The 20092-nt window shown below is 41.7% G+C and overlaps 1 protein-coding gene across 3 annotated transcripts in view; it reads left to right on the top strand.

Moving 5' to 3' along the window:
* The first annotated feature begins 414 nt into the window (after nt 1–414).
* Nucleotides 415–20092, top strand: part of pcdh7b (protocadherin 7b) — a 208937-nt gene continuing 189259 nt past the window's right edge. For all 3 annotated transcript variants that reach the window (XM_020937825.2, XM_055156722.1, XM_055156723.1), the window contains exon 1: nt 415–3489. In XM_020937825.2, the coding sequence (XP_020793484.1) occupies nt 415–3489 (3075 nt within the window). The remainder of the gene's footprint in view (nt 3490–20092) is intronic.

The following is a 20092-nucleotide window of genomic DNA, read 5'->3' on the forward strand; positions in this document are numbered from 1 at the left end:
GAGGATTCCAAAGCCACAAACTGGGACTAATACAGCGCGACGTGGACTTCATTTACTCGTGAGTTCAGACTCTGATTTGTGGCTTTTACGCGCGTGAGAATCAGAATGTTTGGAGCGCTCTGGGCATCCCCTGCGCATTTTTGATATTTACTCGTCGGCTTTTTTTTTTCATTTATCACACGAGACCTAAGGCAGTGCTTGAGAGGGAGAGCGGAGGAAAGAGCCGTGAGCCTGTGCACTTGCTGCTGATGACTGCAGCAGGAGCGATGTATAGGATGAAGTGTCTGGCATTCCGAAAGGGAGGCTTCTTTTAATGACACTACCCGTCTACATTCGGACTTTTACGCAGTGACTACTTTCTTTTTTATATTTTTCCTCGCTCATTCACGGACATTTTAATTTCCAACGGGGACAATGAGGACTACTGGTGCAGTGGAGTATTTGTACTATTGCATGCTCATCCTGCAGTTTGTGCATCAACCCGCCGCCAAGCAAGTGCTGCGTTACCGCTTGGCCGAGGAGGGACCCGCCGACATCAGGGTAGGAAACGTAGCCACCGACTTGGGCATCGTGGCCGGGTCCGGTGAGGTGACATTCACGCTTGAGTCTGGCTCTGATTTTTTCAAAATAGACAACATCACAGGTGAGCTGACCACCAATGAGAGGCGGATAGACCGTGAGAAATTACAGCAGTGCCAGATGATTTTTGATGAGAACGAATGCTTTATAGATTTTGAGGTGTCAGTGATTGGACCGGCGCAGAGCTGGGTTGACCTGTTTGAAGGAAAAGTAATCATTTTAGATATAAATGACAACACGCCGTCTTTCCCTTCCCCTGTCCTGACGCTGTCTGTGGAGGAGAACAGACCCATTGGAACCCTATACCTGCTGCCCACTGCTACTGACAGAGATTTTGGCCGGAACGGAATAGAGCGTTATGAGCTTATCCAGGACAACGGAGAGACCCCGAGACGCTCTGGCTCATCTGGGGACTCGTACTCGGGCAAGAGGCGGTTTGACGAGGGCGCGAGCAGGAGCAGCGTCTTTGAACTGCAAGTTGCTGACACCACAGACGGGGAGAAGCAGCCCCAGCTCATTATAAAAGGGGCCTTGGATAGAGAGCAGAGAGACTCTTATGAACTCACACTGAGAGTTAGAGACGGAGGAGACCCGCCACGCTCCTCCCAGGCCATCCTTATGGTCATGATCACGGACGTGAACGACAACAGCCCCCGTTTTGAGAAGAGCGTTTACGAGGCTGACCTGCCCGAGAATAGTTCCCCCGGGGCCCCCATATTACAGCTAAAGGCAGCCGACGCGGACGTGGGGGTGAACGGTCAGATAGAGTATGTGTTTGGAGCAGCCACAGAGTCAGTGCGGCGGTTACTGAGGCTGGATGAGAGCACGGGGTGGCTTAGTGTCCTGCACCGCATTGACCGTGAAGAAGTGAGCCAATTGAGGTTTACTGTAATGGCCCGTGACCGCGGACAACCCCCCAAAATGGACAAGGCCACAGTAGTGTTAAACATAAAAGATGAGAACGATAATGTCCCTGCCATAGAGATACGCAAGATTGGACGCATATTCCTAAAAGATGGTGTAGCCAATGTGGCGGAGGACGTAGTTGTGGACACGCCCATTGCTTTGGTTCAAGTGTCAGACCGGGACCAAGGGGAGAATGGCATCGTGACGTGTACAGTGGTAGGGGATGTGCCGTTTCAGCTAAAGCCCGCCAGTGAGATGGAGGGAGAGCAGAATAAAAAGAAATATTTCCTCCACACTTCGGCAGCTCTGGACTATGAGGCCACACAGGAATACAATGTGGTGATAGTGGCTGTAGACTCCGGAAGCCCCAGCCTAGCAAGTAATAACTCCCTTATAGTGAAAGTAGGCGACACTAATGACAATCCACCCATCTTTAGCCAGAATGTAGTGGAAGTTTCTTTCCCAGAAAACAATGCCCCCGGGGAGAGGGTCACAACAGTACTGGCCATAGATGCAGATAGCGGCAAGAACGCAGAAATTGCCTATTCCCTAGACGCTGCTGTAAATGGGATCTTCTCTATCAATGCTGACAGTGGGGACATCAGAGTAAACACCATCTTGGACAGGGAACAAAAAGAGAGGTATGAATTTAAAGTGATCGCCAAAGATAAGGGCCTTCCTATATTACAGGGTTCAGCCACTGTGGTTATCCTGGTGGCGGATAAAAATGACAACGAGCCAAAGTTCATGCAGGACGTGTTCACTTTTTATGTGAAAGAGAACCTTGAGCCCAACAGTCCGGTCGGCATGGTAACGGTGATTGACGCCGACAAAGGCCAGAACGCAGAGATGAGTCTTTTCATCGAGGAGGAAGAGGACATCTTTTCTATTGAGAATGATACAGGGACAATTTTTTCCACATTGTCGTTTGACAGAGAACAGAAAACCACCTATACTTTCAGGGTCAAAGCTGTAGACGGCGGGGATCCTCCTAGGTCAGCCACCGCAACTGTCTCGCTTTTCGTCATGGATGAGAACGACAACGCCCCCACTGTTAACTTCCCTATAAACAGTTCTTACACGCTCCTCCCACCCTCTAGCACCATCAGAACAGTGGTTAGAACAGTCCAAGCTAGTGACAGTGACACTGGCATCAACGCTGACCTCAGTTACAGCATCATTGGCGGGAATCCTTTCAAACTGTTCGAGATCGATGGAGGAACTGGGGTCATATCGCTTGTGGGGAAACTAGAGCAAAAGCATTACGGGCTCCACAGGCTGGTAGTGCAAGTGAATGACAGTGGGCAGCCCTCGCAAAGCACCACCACTCTTGTGCATGTGTATGTGAACGAGACCCTATCCAACTCTACCATAGTGGACGCACAAGTGGCGAGGAGTCTGAGCACTTCACTAAACACTAACATAGCCGGTGACCCCAACTATGACCTCAGCAAGCAGAGACTAAGCATCGTAATTGGAGTTGTATCTGGGATCATGACTGTCATTCTAATTATCTTGGTGGTCGTGATGGCCCGCTACTGCCGCCCAAAGAACAAGAACGGATACGAGGCTGGCAAAAAGGACCACGAGGACTTCTTCACACCGCAGCAGCACGACAAATCCAAGAAACCCAAAAAGGACAAAAAGAAGCAGAAATCAAAGCAGCCACTCTACAGCAGCATCGTCACCGTCGAAGCCTCCAAGCCTAACGGACAGCGTTACGACGGCGTGAGCGAGAAGCTCTCGGACAGTCCTGGTATGGGCAGGTACCGCTCGGTCAACGGAGGGCCCGGCAGTCCGGACTTGGCACGCCACTACAAGTCCAGCTCGCCCCTGCCCACGGTTCAGCTGCACCCTCAGTCTCCCACAGCGGGGAAAAAGCACCAAGCTGTCCAAGACTTGCCCCCTGCCAACACCTTTGTGGGCACCGGAGATAACATATCACTAGGATCCGACCACTGCTCCGAGTACAGCAGTCAAACCATCAACAAATACAACAAACAGGTAAGAAGCAAAGACATGTCATTTTCTCTATACCCTCTCCTTTCCCTTCCACTTATATGTCGTATGTTTGTTTCTCCTCTCCTCTCTGCCATAATGCGTTCTGACAGGGCTAGTCTCAGTAGTCTTGTTGCCTTTATGGTGCTAATCTGAGTCAAGTTAACGCTATTGATTTGTTTTGGTTTGGAGTGCCATTCACTTGTGTCCATTGAAAGCAGCAAAGAAAGCTAAAGGTTTAGATCAGGAAGGGGATTATGTTACACTAACTTTTTCATCTCAGCGTGAGTTTGCTTTCGCAGCCCGGGCTGTCACAAGCACTAACCTCGGCGAACGTGCGATAGACAGCTCGCATAAGGGAGTGTTTTGCAGTTATTCTTTCCCAGAGGGTAGAAGCACGGGCCTGCCATAGCCTTCTCTCCCCTTTAGCCATGTCAAACTAGCCTTTCTTCTCTTGCAATAGTCAAAGCATTCAGCTCAAAGGTAGTTGGAGGCAAAATAGACTTGGCTTTGTACAGTTCTGGACTTTACATTCTTTAGCCTTAAGTGGAAACATGTGTCCAGGAGGTAGCATTTGGCGTCATGTCTGATTCAGGGTCAAATCATTCTACGTGGACATTTTTATCACATCATATCCTGTATTGTGTTTCATGTTACAGCCACGTCTTATTTTTCTCATAAAAACGTCGACCGCTCTCTATCGCATCCCCCTCCTCTTTCTCAGCAACCATTATTCCCATTCGTTATTAAGCTGCAAGTGACATATCTGAATCAATAAAAGACAACGTACGCCGTAAGCTGGGTTATTAAATTAGCTGATTTTGTTTAAAACCTCACTATTGTTGCAGATGTTTTCTCTGTTAGTCTAATGAATTATTGATCTTACCGGTGTCAGCGCCCCTACTGTACATTTGTGGAGCTGCTCTTAGCTGGATTGTTGTTTTTTTTTCCTTTACTTCCTTCGCTTTCATTTTTCTTTTCCTTTAAAGACTGTTCCTTTGTATTCCACAGCAGCATTTCTCAGAATTTTCACACAGAGGACCACATCAGAAAGAACTGAGTTTCTATAGATCCAGGAATAAATAAGGAGTAAACTACTAGACTACCAGGACCAAACAAAAAAACAATAAAAGACATCCAATCACGTACAAAGGACTATATAAGTCAGAGTATACGAGATTTTAACAGTTAAAGGTGCAAACAGGCACACGCCAGCCGCCATTATTACTGCGTACTGTACTGCGAACCGCATTATACACCAGCCTTGCAGTCTTCCTTTTTACAATACCCCTCCCTGCTTTTAAGTCGTCATGTCTTTTTTAAATCTCATCCCTCACTCCCTCCTTCTCTCTCTCTCCTTATACCTCTCCTCTCTTTCTCCTCTCTTCTGGCTTCCTGTGTGCTGGCCTTTTCTAACAGTGTTCAGTGAGCTGGCTTGCCGGAGTGTGAGGAGTGCTGTTGCTTTCCGATGTCTCGTGCATAATTAAAAGGGCACTCCATTCGCTGCATGTATTGTGTGTCACTACTCCCCACTTATATAATTATTTATTTACCCGCGGGTCTACAGTTATGCACCAGTAAATGGACTGCATAGGCTATATACGCTGCCTGCCTGCCTTGCCTGCTTGCCTGGCCGGGCCCTTGGCTTGATATGACCTCAATTCAATATATCAGCTAACTCAATTTTTCAAACCCTGATTGTGATTAATGGCTTAGTTATTTTGTTTGGGATTTTTCGACCTCTCAGTTCCACTTCGACGGTTGTGCAGCAAATATGTGCTACAGGCTTCTAGTTCTTTCCTTTAAGCGTGTCTGGGTTGGCGGTGTCATAGATATTTAATAGTGATTTATGGTATGCGCTGATTTGCAAATGGTTTTGGCATGAGTTTTACATCAGATGCCCTTCCTGAGTATAGCATGAATACACTACACGCATACTAATAATAATAAATGCCAAAAATAAGCAATGTTTTAATTTTTTTCCCAAATATTTCTTTTTTTTCTTGTGGAGCAAGCACTGTATTTTAATCATCTATTTTTTTCCAACCCACTTCAAAAACTTTAATTAAAACAGTTGAGCCAAAGAGCTTTTCTGAGTGCACTTTTCAATTAACTTTTTAGATAATTGCTCAAATTTCAAGTGAAACGAATACCCTCCTTGACCAAACACAGCCTACTTCCTATCTACTCTTACGCATTTGGATATTCAAATTTAATCAAATTACTTGTCTGGTTTTGCGGCCCATAAAGTCTGCAATATTCTGTTATGTGTCTTAGCCCATTTACTATATTAGGCGTAGTCGTAACTGTGCTCCCTTTTATTTCCTACAGGCTCAGTAAATAACCAAGTAGTGAAGCATTTGTTCCAGTGGGGGTCAATAGGCCAGAATTTAATAGCTGCACTGGAGAGTTATCTGGGAGAAAGTATGTTTTGTGCTCCAATTATGGTATTAAAATGACCGGATTAAATATAACGGTCGTGATCTGTGTTTTGGAGAGCTAAAAATAGTTAAGTCATGAGGCGTGCGGGGAAGAAGGGAGGCCGCGTGTTAGGAGATGTACTTGTTGGTTTTGCTAATCCGGTCGATTGAAAGGCTTTGTAATAAGGATTGTACAGGTTCTCAAACTGTAACATGGCTGCACATAAGATTACTGCGATTATTACACTGCAAAAAGTAGTGTCGAGATAAGCTTAAATGATTCAAATTAACAGCGTTTAACTTGATTTGACTAGATTTGACTTGACAAGTAAAATGATCCACCGACGGAACACGTATTTCTTTCTTAGTCCAAACAACATAAGATTTAATTTCCTATTTTAAGTGCAAAGAGTTGTTGTTTTTCTTATCTTCAAACTAACAAGATGCATTTTTGTATTTTAAGTACTTGTTCCATTGGGAGATCAGGAAATTGACTCAAATCAAATTTCATTTTCTAAATTCAAGTCATTTCAACCTGGAAAGATTTGACTTCTTGCAGTGTAAGTGGCACAATGTTGAAGTCCACATTTATATAATATTTATTGTAGTTTAGCTTTGATTTAAAGGTACACTATGTAACTTTTATCTGGTGAGGGGTTCGCCAACTGCATCTCTACATGTGATTGTTTTGCCTGGAATGTTCCACAGTCATTAAACCTAACTATCTTCATTCAATTACACGTGTTTTACTGCTAAAAACACATTCTTAATTTGATTGGCTATGACCTGTTTCTATGGAGACATGTGTTTCCATAGACATAGAGAAGCTTAATGCCATACTGTGGAACATCTCCATGGAGACAAGCAGTTGGAAGACCCTCATCGTGCATGTTTAAATCCTGGGTTAGGCTGTTTTAATCTTAATCTACTGGTTAGGTTTGGCTGTTTTTTTGTTGGTATGTATGGAGTTTGATCATTGGTAATGTTTGTACTCCTGTTTTTGTTGCTTAGCCCCTGGTTCAGTCTTTTTTTACTTCTTCTTCATTCTTCATTTTGCCTTGGTTACGACTTAATTTAGCAATCACCAAGTTCTGCTTAAATATTAGCTGTCATCGTTTGGTCTTAATTTATCATGATCCCTTTTTAAGTCCTGGCTTCATCCCGATTTCGCCTTGTTTTAGACCTTGGTTTTTTGATTTATGCTGAGGGAGATTTTCTTGTCTGCATTACCGCCATACACACACACCCTAAACCACAAGCCCTTCTCTTTTTACTGCTCCCTGGCTTTTGCTGGAGAGAGATAGGGACATGGCGAGAAGAAAGGCAGCCCTGTTAGCGCGATGGAGAATGGCCCCTACTGTTTCACGAGGGATTTCACAAGGGTAGAGCTCGGGGAGATAGAACCGCTAGTCCCCCCACCCCACACACGTACACACACACACAAGCCACGGGTTGTAATCTTAAGACATATCAAGTTTCCCTCCTATATCTAATCTAACCATAAGTGCAGGTAACTAAGCAACTGAAGGCAGCGGATAGGCTCGCAAAGGTTGATTTTTTTCGAGACATTTAAATAGTCATCAAGCGAGCTTCGAGTGAGCCTCACGTCCCAGCCGCAAAGAGAGTTGACATTTCATCTTCTTCCTGTAACTCTATTGATTGTGGCTTACAGCTATTCATAATTTCTAACCCCGTCTCGCAATGGCACGCTAGGAGGAGAGCCCGGGCTTCATCTGATCAGCGCATACCTGTTCTTACATCTCAAAGACTGATGCGTGCACTTTACAGAACACTTAACTTTATTGCATTTGGCTGCAGTTCCGGTACCTTTTACATTGCCAGAAAAATAACGCCAGCCCCAACTATAATGCAGTGAGCAATGAAATCACTTAGCCGTCACCATTAGCATTTGTTTTAGCGCCGCGCTTTAAAGCTTAGCCAAGTGTGGTTCACTTTGAGTTTGGGATTTTTACTTTAAACCATCTTCTTGTAATTAGTGATTTGGACACGAGTGTAGATGAGTTTTTACACTGGATTCTGTAGTTCTTATCCGAGTTTACAAGATGATAATGATTTCTAAACCTTTGTGGAGGAATTCCAGAGTCTCAAGGTTTTTCCATTCTCATTAAGTATTTATTTAACATTTAAAAGAGTTTTTATCTTAGTCCACCTCAGTTTGAAATAGGCATACATCGATCTGATACTGGAATTGGATATTGGCCAAATATCGGTTCTGCTGATATCCTAGTTTGGAATATAAATTGTTGTAAAACTCTCATTTAAACCTCTTGATGCTTTAACTTCTATTTATATAAAGTTGTTCTGTAGTTACTTGAGAGTTTTGTCTGTTTTGATTTTAGTAAATAAATGTTGTTTTCAGTCTCTGCACTGGTATCGGTTGATCATGTATCAGCAGATTCTTAAAGCTGTGGGATCAGAATCGGTATCAGAACTGAAAAGGTTGGATTGGTGCATCCCAAAAAATTTACTGTGTTGTCAGTATTTTATACATGAGCCTAAAAACTAAAATATAAACAACAGTATACAATATAAACAAAAATGGACCAAAACTTTTCTGAAGAATCTCATATTGAAACAGTATTGATATTTCAGCATGAGAATCAATACTTTACAGCAGTGGTTTCCAAACTTTTTTCTGGGGACATGTAATTTAAAAGTCACAAACCTTTGCAACCCAAGTCAATAGACATTATTCATAAATCAGATTTGACCATTATTGAACATATATGTATGCTTTATTGAGTGATCATGTTTCTCTGAACAGTTAGTATTACTTAAGTTTTAAACTTTTTAAAGTCATTGAATCTGTAATAAATGGGATCCATCAGTCGCCTATTTGGACATTAAATGTAGCCCATTTCTTTTTCTTTTCAACATTCAATTGAACCAGCAATATTAGAACAAAATAGACATTAACATAATTACACAAATGTCTTAACATTTCAACCTACATGCAGATCGTGACAAGGCGACCCCCCCCAAAAATCTCTTGCGATCCACCTAAAGGTTGCGACCCAGTCTTTGGGAAACACTGCTTTACAATGCCACCATCAGTATTGATAAACACATCACTAGAGTGCATTTTCCAGTCTTTTTTTCCCCCTCTTTAAAATCATCCCAGCGTCAAAAAAAAAAGCCTCTTGGCCATTCGCAACCTATTTTCTGCTATCTACACAAAATGACACCATACCAGCCACTATACAGCACGCATTACAATCGCTTAACCATCACCGTGGGCATTTGTTTTATCCTCACACTTCAAAGCCCCACACTCGCGGCAGGTAGATCAGTTTTAATCAGCCGTGAGCCAGAGCAGCTTGTTGCAGTGTGGCGCCTCGGGGCAAGCACAACCATAGCTCCGCACACTTAGACCGGGCGTACACCGCCGCGGGGAGGATGCAACTGGACATCGCCCTTAACCTGGCCCGCTGTGTTTCAACTACTCCTCCTTTTCTAGGCGCTCGCCGGCCAGCCCGCACCTGATTTACATAGGCCGCAGACCCAGAGCAGGGTGAACAACGCCAGCATGCAAATGGAGGTCACCTGTCTGGCGTTTGTAACCAAAACATAGGATGTGAGTGTGCTTGGGGGAGATCAGGAAACCAATATGGAAATGTAGTTGTTCGCCTCCGGGCTCATTTGTGTATCCGACAATGTGCAGCTACTGACTGAACACCTTTTGAAAAACCACAACAGGCCTTAATTGAAAGTTGAAAGCTCCCAGGAACTGAGCCCCCTTCCTATTTTATAAGGCCTCATGTAGAATTAAGCAATTTAGCGCCATTATCTGCACCTCTGTGTATTTCCTTTAATTGTGCCACTCATTACCACTTGTGTTTTGAAGGCAACAAACTCCCCCGTGAGCCGGCGCGTGATTTTATCTGTTAAACAGTTGCAGCAGCCAGTCACTCACTGAACTCGCCAAGGTAATTACTTGATAAGAGGTTCCACAGGAGCTCTAATGTGTTTGGTCATCCCCCTGCCTTCCAAAAGGAGGTGTGCCTGCAGCAGTCGCTTCATAGATTCGAAACGGAACATGTCCTTTTTTTCTCTTTTTTTCTCCTTTCTCCTGATAACACTCGACTCTGAAACAACAAAATAGAATTGTAGTTGAAAGTGTAAAATCAGTGTGGAAATCTTTTAGTGATGAATTAGATAATGCACAATGAGCTAGCTTGTTTATAGCAACATTATTATTATTAGCGTTTGTCCTTTGCATGGTGCTGTTATACCCCCGACTGTGGCTAATTTTATCACAATTGTTTTGGATCTATTAGAGCGAATTCAATCTGCGACTGCTCCAGCTTTTTTCTTGTATTATGTTCCAAAAGCAAAAATGGAAGGAGTAAGCGCGCTCGGTAATACTCACGAAATTGCAGCGGGCAGCGTTTTGAGCTGTAATTTGGTTTGGCGATTTGAATGTGTTGTGCTGGAAGGCAATGACTAATCTAAGGATTAGACTTACCTGATTCACAGCACGCATGGTTATAGAAAGAATGAGAGAAGTCGGGGAGAAGTAACTAAAGACTTATGGGCTGTATAGAGACAGCAGGAGAATGCAAAACAATGACATAGAGCTGCACTATTAATCAGGATTGAATTAAACTTTGAGTTAAGTTTCAAATCGCAAAGGCTGCAGTGAACAAAATATCCTGTCTTTTTATAGAAGAATTGAGTTGTATCCGTAGTTTAGACTTTTACAAATGCGCATAGGATTCTTAGCTGTGCTTTTTAAAGTTTATATTCCAGTTTTCTCACAAATGTTAATGTTTCTGGAGTTGTTTACAGTGCGTACTCTGACTGAATCCTACGTTTTGAACATACCTGTACAGTATCACAATTGGAACACCTAGAAAAATTACAATTTGATTTCATAAATAAATTTAAAAAGTTCAGATTCAGTGTAAGTCAGCTTTTTTAGTTTTCATAACAAAGAATGCATTTTTACGATTATTTCTTCTCAAAAAGGTTAGTACAGTTAGGCAGTACAAGCAATTAAAATGATATATTAAGACATTGGGAGGTTTAGGAGCTGTAGAACAGAAACAATGATTTCGGATGCCAAGAAACCAAAAGGGCAAACGAAATATCAAATACCACCCGCTGTCCCCGTCCTACCTCACATACTGTATCTCAGCACAATGCATTCCCTTACATGGAAGTGAACAGCATTGATCGAACGAACTGAAATCTCATCTGCTACATTTCAACCTGGAGAGACTCAGACACACACAAAGAGAAAGTATTAGTAGTTTTATTGATAATGAGTTATCTTTAGCGCTCAGACCGACAGAAGACTTTAAGATGAAGGGCGCGGCTGGTTAGATGGTGTTTAGGAGATGTCTTCCCCCCCCCCGGGGCCTGGACGCTGGAGGTAGAAGAGGTGAAGATGAGGAGAGTGAAGGGATGATAAGAGGATGAGGAGAGTGAAGGGGAAGGTGAGAGGATGAGGAAAGTGAAGGAGACGATAAGCGGATGACAAGAGTGAAGGGGATGATGACAGGATGAGGAGAGTGAGGAGATGATAAAGAGGATGAGGAGAGTGAAGGGAACAATGAGGGGATGAGGAGAGTTTAAGGGATGAGAAAAATGAAAGAGACAACAAGAGGATGAGGAGAGTTTAAGGGATGATGAGAGAATGAGGAGAGTGAAGGGGATGATGAGAGGATGAGGAGAGTGAAGCTAACGATGAGAGGATGAGGAGCGTGAAGGGGACGATGAGAGGATGAGGAGAGAAGGGGATGAGGAGAGTGAAGGAGATGGTAAGAGGATGAGGAGAGTAAAGGGGACGATGAGAGGATGAGGAGAGAAGGGGATGAGGAGAGTGAAGGGGACGATGAGAGGATCAGGAGAGTGAAGGATGACAGGATGAGGAGAGTGAAGGGGATGATGAGTGGATGAGGAGAGTGAAGGGGACGATGAGAGGATCAGGAGAGTGAAGGATGACAGGATGAGGAGAGTGAAGGGGATGATGAGTGGATGAGGAGAGTGAAGGGGACGATGAGAGGATGAGGAGAGAAGGGGATGAGGAGAATGAGTAGAATAAACGGGGCAATGAGAGGATGAGGAGAGTTTAAGAGACGATGAGAGGACGAGGAGAGTGAAGGGGACGATGAGAGGATGAGGACAGTGAAGGGAACAATAAGAGGATGAGCAGCGTGAACGGGATGATGAGAGGATGAGGAAAGTGATGGGGACGATGAGACGATGAGGAGAGTTTAAGGGACGATGAGAGGATGAGGGTAGTGAAGGGAACAATGAGAGGATGAGTAGCGTGAAGGGGATGATGAGAGGATGAGGAGAAGAGAGAAGGTGGGCCCTGCATCAGGTAAACTCAGGAGCGAAGTTAGGTCTTCCCAGCTGAATTCACGCCAGCTCCATTTGTCATGATAAGATTTGAAAAGAGAATGAAAAAATGTGAAAGGAAAAGAAGAGGTGAAGGAAAGAACAGGTTTGTGAATTTAAGCCACACGCCATCTTGATTGCTCTCCACGCCACTGATTGTAAGTGGCAGTGTCGAGGATGCCACCTTATTCTCACCGCTTCTTTCAATTTAACGTCATTGAAAGTGGAATTGCATTTCATACCCTCACAGCGATCGCATTAGATCCAGCTTCGCAGGAATAAAGCCCCATTCATGTTTGCGATTTTGCCTTTCTTTGTGACACTGTCAATCACGGAGCCTCGTAACTCATATTTGCATTGTTAAATAACACTTATGATGCAGAATTTACTCTTTTGACCTTTAAATCATGCTACATTGTTGTCCCCTCATCAAAAATATACTTGGAGTTGTATTTCATTTCATTCATGTTTGTTTAATGTATCCTACAATCTTCTTTGAGCTCTGGAAAATGCTCCGATTGCATTTTTTGCCCTTTTAGCTGAGTCAGATCAAACTAAATGTTGTTTGTAAGCCCATAAACCATCACCGGATTCATTCTGCGTTAAAACTGTGTTCACAATGAATGCATGGCTCTATTAGCATGGGGAGATAAGGACTTAATTAGTTTACATTCTAATTAATTCCCTTTGCGGACAGCAGAGGGAGCTCCAAAACCCAAACGCCTCAAAGGAAACAGAGGTGAAGTTTACAAAGTATATTTTCCGGATGTAGACATTATTTTAAAGGTGCACCGTGTAACTTTTCTGCTCGTCTCCATGGTGATACTATTGCTTTGCCTGGGATGTTCCACAGTATGTCAATAAATACAGTAAATATGTATTGTGTTTATTCAATTACAGATGTTTTTATTTCTCAAAACTACTGCAGAAACACGCATTGTTATTGTGAGCAGGTCAACTCCACAGATCTGGCCTGTAACTCGGCGTAAGGAGTGAGGCAAGGGGTGGACCTGTCAAACCCAAGGTGACCGAAAGCATGTTCACAGAGGAAATAAAGCCACTAGAATGCATACTGTGTGTTCTCTAAGGCTGACTCTCCACTGCAATATTGACCTTTACCAGAGATTTTACGGTATGTACGCTCGCTGTAGCTTCTCCGTCGCTGTCTGCTGGTATTGACTGGAGATGCTAGGCCCAGTTAAGTGCGTACATTGCTTTAGCTGTAGCTTGGTGCCGCCCTGGGGAATAGTCCACGCAGCCGACAAGTTGGATCACAACATGGATCAAACACGAAGACAGGCTGTTTGTGAGACTAATGGGCGAGACAATGGTGCTGTGTTTACTGCACTGTAGCCCATCAAAATTGCAAAGAAAGTGTGGCAGACTGCGAACCTTAAGAGTCTCGCTTTTACTGTTGTTTTGTCGCAAAGGTCAGAGGTCGTTTGCAGCCTTGATGTAATTCAAACAGGTGGCGGAAGGCTCATGGTGGTGTTGTTTGTTGTTTTTGTTCAATGGAAAACTACATTTTAACATTTGAGCATTTAAAGAGGATTTATTTCACGAAGCAGGAAAAGGAAATGCAGTTGTAGGGTTGTTAAAAGTGTCAAAATAATTTTAAAAACAGAGATACATAGCTGGACCATTATGGAACATTCCTGGACGACATTACAGACCGAAACAAAAGTACCATGATTTAATGTTGAAAATCACATTCTATTGCCTAAAGAAGTGCTTTAAAATCATCATTGTGGTCTCGGAATCAGTAGGTAAGTAGGGATGTAACGATATCAAAATCTCTCAGTATGATGTTATCACGATATGTATGCCATGGTACGATATTTATTTCGATATTTTGGAGTAGCTGATATAACTGTAGATAGGACGCTTTTTTTGCTTTTAAAACACCCTGACAACAATTTAGTGTGAATTATTACTGTTATTTACTGTTATAATCCAAAGAATTCAAGTAAAAAATATTTCTTCATGTTGTCTGCGCTGAAATGAATCATGGGATATGTAGTTTCTGATGTTTATTAGCTATTGGTACTAGGATATTGGAGGATATTGTAATTTGATATATTGTGACACCCCATGGTATTATTGTGAGACTTTTGACGATACGATATCATGGTATTTCAGTTATTGTTACATCCCTAGTATTAAGTATTGAGTCTTTTCGTTTGTATCAAAATATAGCTTGAAATTTTTGTATCACAACACCATGTTTGTAGTAGTATTAGCAGTACTCGCAGTAATATTTGATCTTAGAGTTGTTTCATTTGATACCAAAGCTGTCTTGGGGCAGACTCCCTTATATGTGGCTGCCATTCTCACTGGCTGTAGGGTGTAGTTGTTTTTATATAACACCACAATGCTTGACTTACATGAAGAAAACTAAACTCAAACAACTTTTCTCTCAGAAGAACTTGAACCCTTATACAATAATTTGCGGCTGTGTGGCCCTACATGGACTTGATTAACATTGTTTTGAAATCACAGTACTTCAACTTGAGCACCAACCTCAAGTACCTTTTGCCACGAAATATATACTGTAAGTGCCTCCTTGTTACTGCTGAGAAAACATACAATGAATCAGATGAATGGCCGGCTGTCAGCACACGGGCCTGCGGTGTCAAGGGAACAGTCGCCGGGGTATGTGGCCTGTCGTCAAGGGGCAACTGTTTACACCCTGTCCAACCTGGCGTTAACAGTTACAGACATATATTACTTTTTTAAAATCTATGTTATAATGTTGTTTACTCGTTAAAAAGAAACCTGGAGGTGTGTTTTGCTTCATTCACACATTCAACACATAAGCAATTCATATTTAGGCTGCGTTCTTCTCTCAAATGGAAAACTCTGCTCGACTTGTGATGTCATGTGGCAATACAGGAAGTGCTCCAACTGTGTTTTTAAACGCCATACATCTTCAGTAGAACCATCTGTTTAACTTCAGACCTAGAATTGCCCGTCTCCACTGAACAAAAAATAAAAGGTGGTGGTTAAGTTGAAAACTACTGCTTCATGACATCACAAGGTGGACCAGAGCATTTTGAGCTTTGGAGATGTAGACAAACTAATTCTAAAGAGCTACTCAAACATGTGCGAGTGACACAAAACACAGCTCCAGGTGTTTTTGATGAGGTAACAACATTCCAGCATGACTTAAAGCTCACAAGAGTCAATTCCATGTAATATAGAACCTTTAAAATAAAATAAAAAATGAAAATCAAAGAAATCGGTTCATAATGTTGCTTTACATGTGCTACCTTTTCTTGCTCTGGCAGTCAACTGGAAAACCCCTTAGCTCAAAGTCAGCTTGTTTATTAAGTGGAGATGACAGGTGGCGAAAAAAGACACTTGGTCTGACATGTTGTATTACAGGGGGATTGAGGGAGAGGCCAAGATGACGGGGTCAGTGGGCGCCCTCACAATGGTGTTGACAAGGGAGAAGTTAGCCGTAATTGGAGCATGTTTAATAGGAGCAACCTTCACCCCGGGTTCACGTTCACATTGATTCCTTAAAGGCCTGACTGATATAGGCACTTGGTCCATATCCCCAGCAGTCTCCCCACTAGACCAGTCACGAGAACTGATTTAAAGAGAGATATACGGCTGTAAAGTAAGAAAAAATAGTCGATAATATTGAAACCAAACCATGAAGCGGAATTATCCCTTAAAAATAGGGATGTAACAATAACCGAAATATCGTGATATGGTATCATCGTGGGCTGTCAAAATCTATTGAATCACAAGTTCCTTTGCTTAAATGCATTGTTGTACAGTAGCAACAGCTTATAAACATCGGGAACTACATATCCCATGATTCATTTCAGTGCAAACAGCATGAAGAAATGTGTTTTTACTTGAATTCTTGGGATTAGGACAGTAATAATTCACACTAAAATCTTGTCTAGGTATTTTACAAGCACAAAAGAGTCCCATCTACAATTATTTTATCCTCTTTAAAATATCACAATAAATATCGTACCGTAAATTGCAGAAATCATTTAACACTTAAAGGTGCATTGTGTAACTTTTTTGTTGGGGGTCTGTCACCTGCTTGTTTCTATGGTTATGTCTTTGCTCGGCCTGGAATGTTCCACAGTATGACTTTAAATTGCTCTACCTTACATTTATTCAATTACATGTGGTTTTAGAGCTCAAAAATACCTTGAAAAACATGCATTCTGACTGTGAGCGGGGTCGCCTCTCCACAAATCTGACTTGTAACTTGATCTGGTTTACTTTCCATGAGAATAAGAAGGTTCAATGCCATACTGTGAAACATTACAGACAAAGCAATAACATTTCCAGGGAGAAAAACACTGGACAGACTCTTCACCCGAGAATGTACACACACCTTTTAGTATTTAGTTTGTATCAATAATGAGTCATAGAAGTTCATATTTCAACCTACTACAGTTCAAATCTCATTGTAGTACAGAAAAGTAACCCAAATATTCCCACTAATTCAAAAGAAAATTATTGTTCAATCTGTTCTATATTGAACTATAAGTCTATATAGTAGTTATCGTGACAGGCCGACCCCCCACTCCTCGTTCTCTTCTCGATTTTCTGCTTTCATACAGAGAGGGCACTTAAATATTAAGATGCACAGGGCTCTCCCGGCTGCTTAAGACACATTAGTATTGTCCAGGATAAATAATGCATGCGTTGCTTTTTGCTCCCATTGTCGACAGGAGCCGCTTGAACAAGGAGGTAATGGTTCCGACAAATGGTGCAAATTGATTGGCGAGATCGGCGATGATTAAAGATTAAAGATGTTTTTGGTGAGATTTTTACATAGCAGGATCGGAAGATATTCTATTATGCCTAAGAAGAAAATTGGTGTACTAATGATTGTTATGAATAGATTTTTATTTAGTGTAATCAGTGCCGTTTACTGATAATATAATGTATTAAAAAAAAATAATAATAAAAATCTATATTACACAAAATTTACTCTTCTACTTTTCTACTTCATACCTTTACTTCAGTAGAGATTGGCAATTCCAGGGCTGATATCATTGCTATGATTCTAGTCGAGCTGTATGGAGTTTTAAAACACCGTGAAGCACTTCCTGTATGACATCACAAGGTGAAACAGAGTGCTTGTTGTCTGAGAGAAGAACAAATACGCAGGATTTTTGGGTTAAACATGTGTGAATGAATTAAAACTCAACTCCTGGTATGCTTTTGATGAGGAAACAACATTATAACATAGATAAGAAAATAGTGTAATATGGGCCCTTTAAAATAATAGCCTAGGTTGTGAATATTAACAGCAATAGTTCTAGTTGGAAGTAGTACTAAAAAATAAATAAATAAATAAAATAACACAACAAGACAAGTCAGAGTTGTAAGGCTAAAGCATTTTACAGAAATAGTAAAAACGGCAACCTTGAATCCATTACCCCTGGATTCGTAATAGCGTGAAATTTTTCCATTTTGCCCTTTGTGCCCTTTTTGTCACGTCATGTTATTTTCCTCATTTACTTTGGTCTCAGAATGGTCCTCACGTTACAAATGGTGTAAGGTTATAGCCGCTATTACCAGCCCCAAGTATTCTTTAAGTAAGTCCTAATGGATTTAAGTTGACATGGGGGGGAGAATAGGACAGCTTGACTCTCTTCTATTAGCCCTGTTTTGGTGCCGGCTCTCACCAGGTGCCCCCCCCACACACACACACACCCGGCTTCACCTCAAATGAGATTATGTGTGTATGAAACAGGAGGTAGAGTACGCAGCAACCATCCATCAAAGCCTGGGGGGACCTGTTTGAAAGGTTTTTTTTTACAGTGCAGTGGCATGTATGTGAGTCTATGGGTGTGTCGTTGCCTATGCGTATATATGTGTGTGTGTGTGCGTGTGGGGTGTGATTTAGCGAAGGGGCATACATTCTGAACGGGGAGGGGGCTCGCGGTTCAGCCTCTTCATCTTGCAACACGGCAGGCACACGTGTGGTGGCTGCTGACATGCTTGAGAGAGTTTCCAATATTCTCCATTTGTGGCGACCCCACTGTGGATGCCAGTTCATTATATTTGTATTATTACTAAAACGTCTCCATGCAGCGGCACAGGCCCAGGGCTAAAGAAATGCATTATTGTCACAGGTTAAAATGTAATAAATGGTACAGTTTTGACACCTTTCTCTCTCTCTGCCCTTAAGCAAAACACTTTAGCCGATTTGAGGTGTTTATTGAAGCTGGGTGTAACTAAGAGTGCATATTTTAGCAGAGTACAGGTAGGAGATATATCGGAAAATGTTATAATAATGGTATAATATCTCATTTGTTTGTTTTTTTTTTTGTTTTTTTTTTTGGAGATGTGCAAAATTACAGTATGGACCTGCAAGTCATGACTTGGACTTGAGTCAGACTTGAGTTACTATTTTTAGGACTTGAGACTTGACTTGATAAAATAGACTTGGGACTTGAGTTGAACTTGAAGGTCAATGACTTGGGACTTGAAACAGATTTGAGCCCTGTGACTTGAGAAGACTTGATGTTTCTCCTAAAAAAAAAAAAATCTGTTTTCAGAAAATACTTTTCTCTTTGCAGTTGATAAATGCAGTGATTCATTTTACAGGAACAAACTGGAACACGTCCGTCCCACTCCTCTGTTTGTTTCTTTGGATGTAACTGACGTACTGTGATGGTATCATCAAATGTACTACAGTAATATACAGTACAATATAGTAAAACAGGGAACTACATAGAACATGATCCTTCCATTTCAGTGCAGAATACATGACAAAAAAACTGTTATTAAACTCTTTTAAACCTTAATTCTTTCTATTCTGACCGTACTAGTTCACACTAAATCTTGTCAAAACATTTAAAAAAGAAAAAATTGCATTTTTACAACTCTTACATAAATACTCATATATAAATATATCATGACTTTTAAGTACAGTTTACCTTTAAATTCATATAAATTGCAAAAACTAAGCTATATTTGGTTTAAAGACTTGAAATGACTTTGAAGCTCAAAGCAGACGCTTTGGACTTGACATGGACTTATAAACCAGTGACTCGGGACTCGACTTGGACTTGACTGTCTTTGACTTGGGAATTGACTCTAACTTGAGGTCAAAGACTTGAGACTTACTTGAGACTTGCAAAACAACGACTTGGTCCCAACTCTGTCATGTACAATTAAAGCTATTAAACATTGCCGTAAGATATTATTAAAAACAGAAAGGTTTTGTGTTAGATTTAAAGGTGCATTGCGCAATTTTTCTGGTGGAGGGTTTGTCATATGCTCGTCTCCATGGAGATGTTATTGCTTTTTTTGGAATGTCCCATGATTTGACATTAAACATACTGTATCTATCATGCATTTCTTTATCACTGATATTTCTATTGCTCAAAATTACATTGATTCTCTCTGTAAATAGGGGCAACTCTCCACAGATCTGACCTGTAATGTCGCCTTTAGTTGTCACCCTTGAGTCAGATATGTTTAATATCTACCATGGAACATAACATTGCAAAAACATCTCCATTGTTGAAAAATCGTCTTAATATTGTCCAAAAATCATCGCCATCCCTAGATAGAAGATATCTGAAAGCACGTGTGTATGTGTGGATCTGGATGCCCTGTTAAGATTTATTACTGACTCAAAAGTAGACATTTGCAGATATCTTAAAATGCTACTTAATTTAATGATACAAGCTAAAAATGTCGACTTTGGCATAAATTACATTATTGACAAAGAGTAATGAGCCACAATGGGCGATGCAAAATCAGAGTGTTTCATTTTGCCATAGGCGAGCTCTGCATTGACTTTTGCAGTAACTCAAGGCACATATTCCAAT

The sequence above is a fragment of the Boleophthalmus pectinirostris genome, unplaced genomic scaffold (assembly GCF_026225935.1).
Source record: "Boleophthalmus pectinirostris isolate CB_2022bp ecotype Guang Dong unplaced genomic scaffold, ASM2622593v1 HiC_scaffold_20, whole genome shotgun sequence".
NCBI classification, from domain to species: domain Eukaryota; kingdom Metazoa; phylum Chordata; class Actinopteri; order Gobiiformes; family Gobiidae; genus Boleophthalmus; species Boleophthalmus pectinirostris.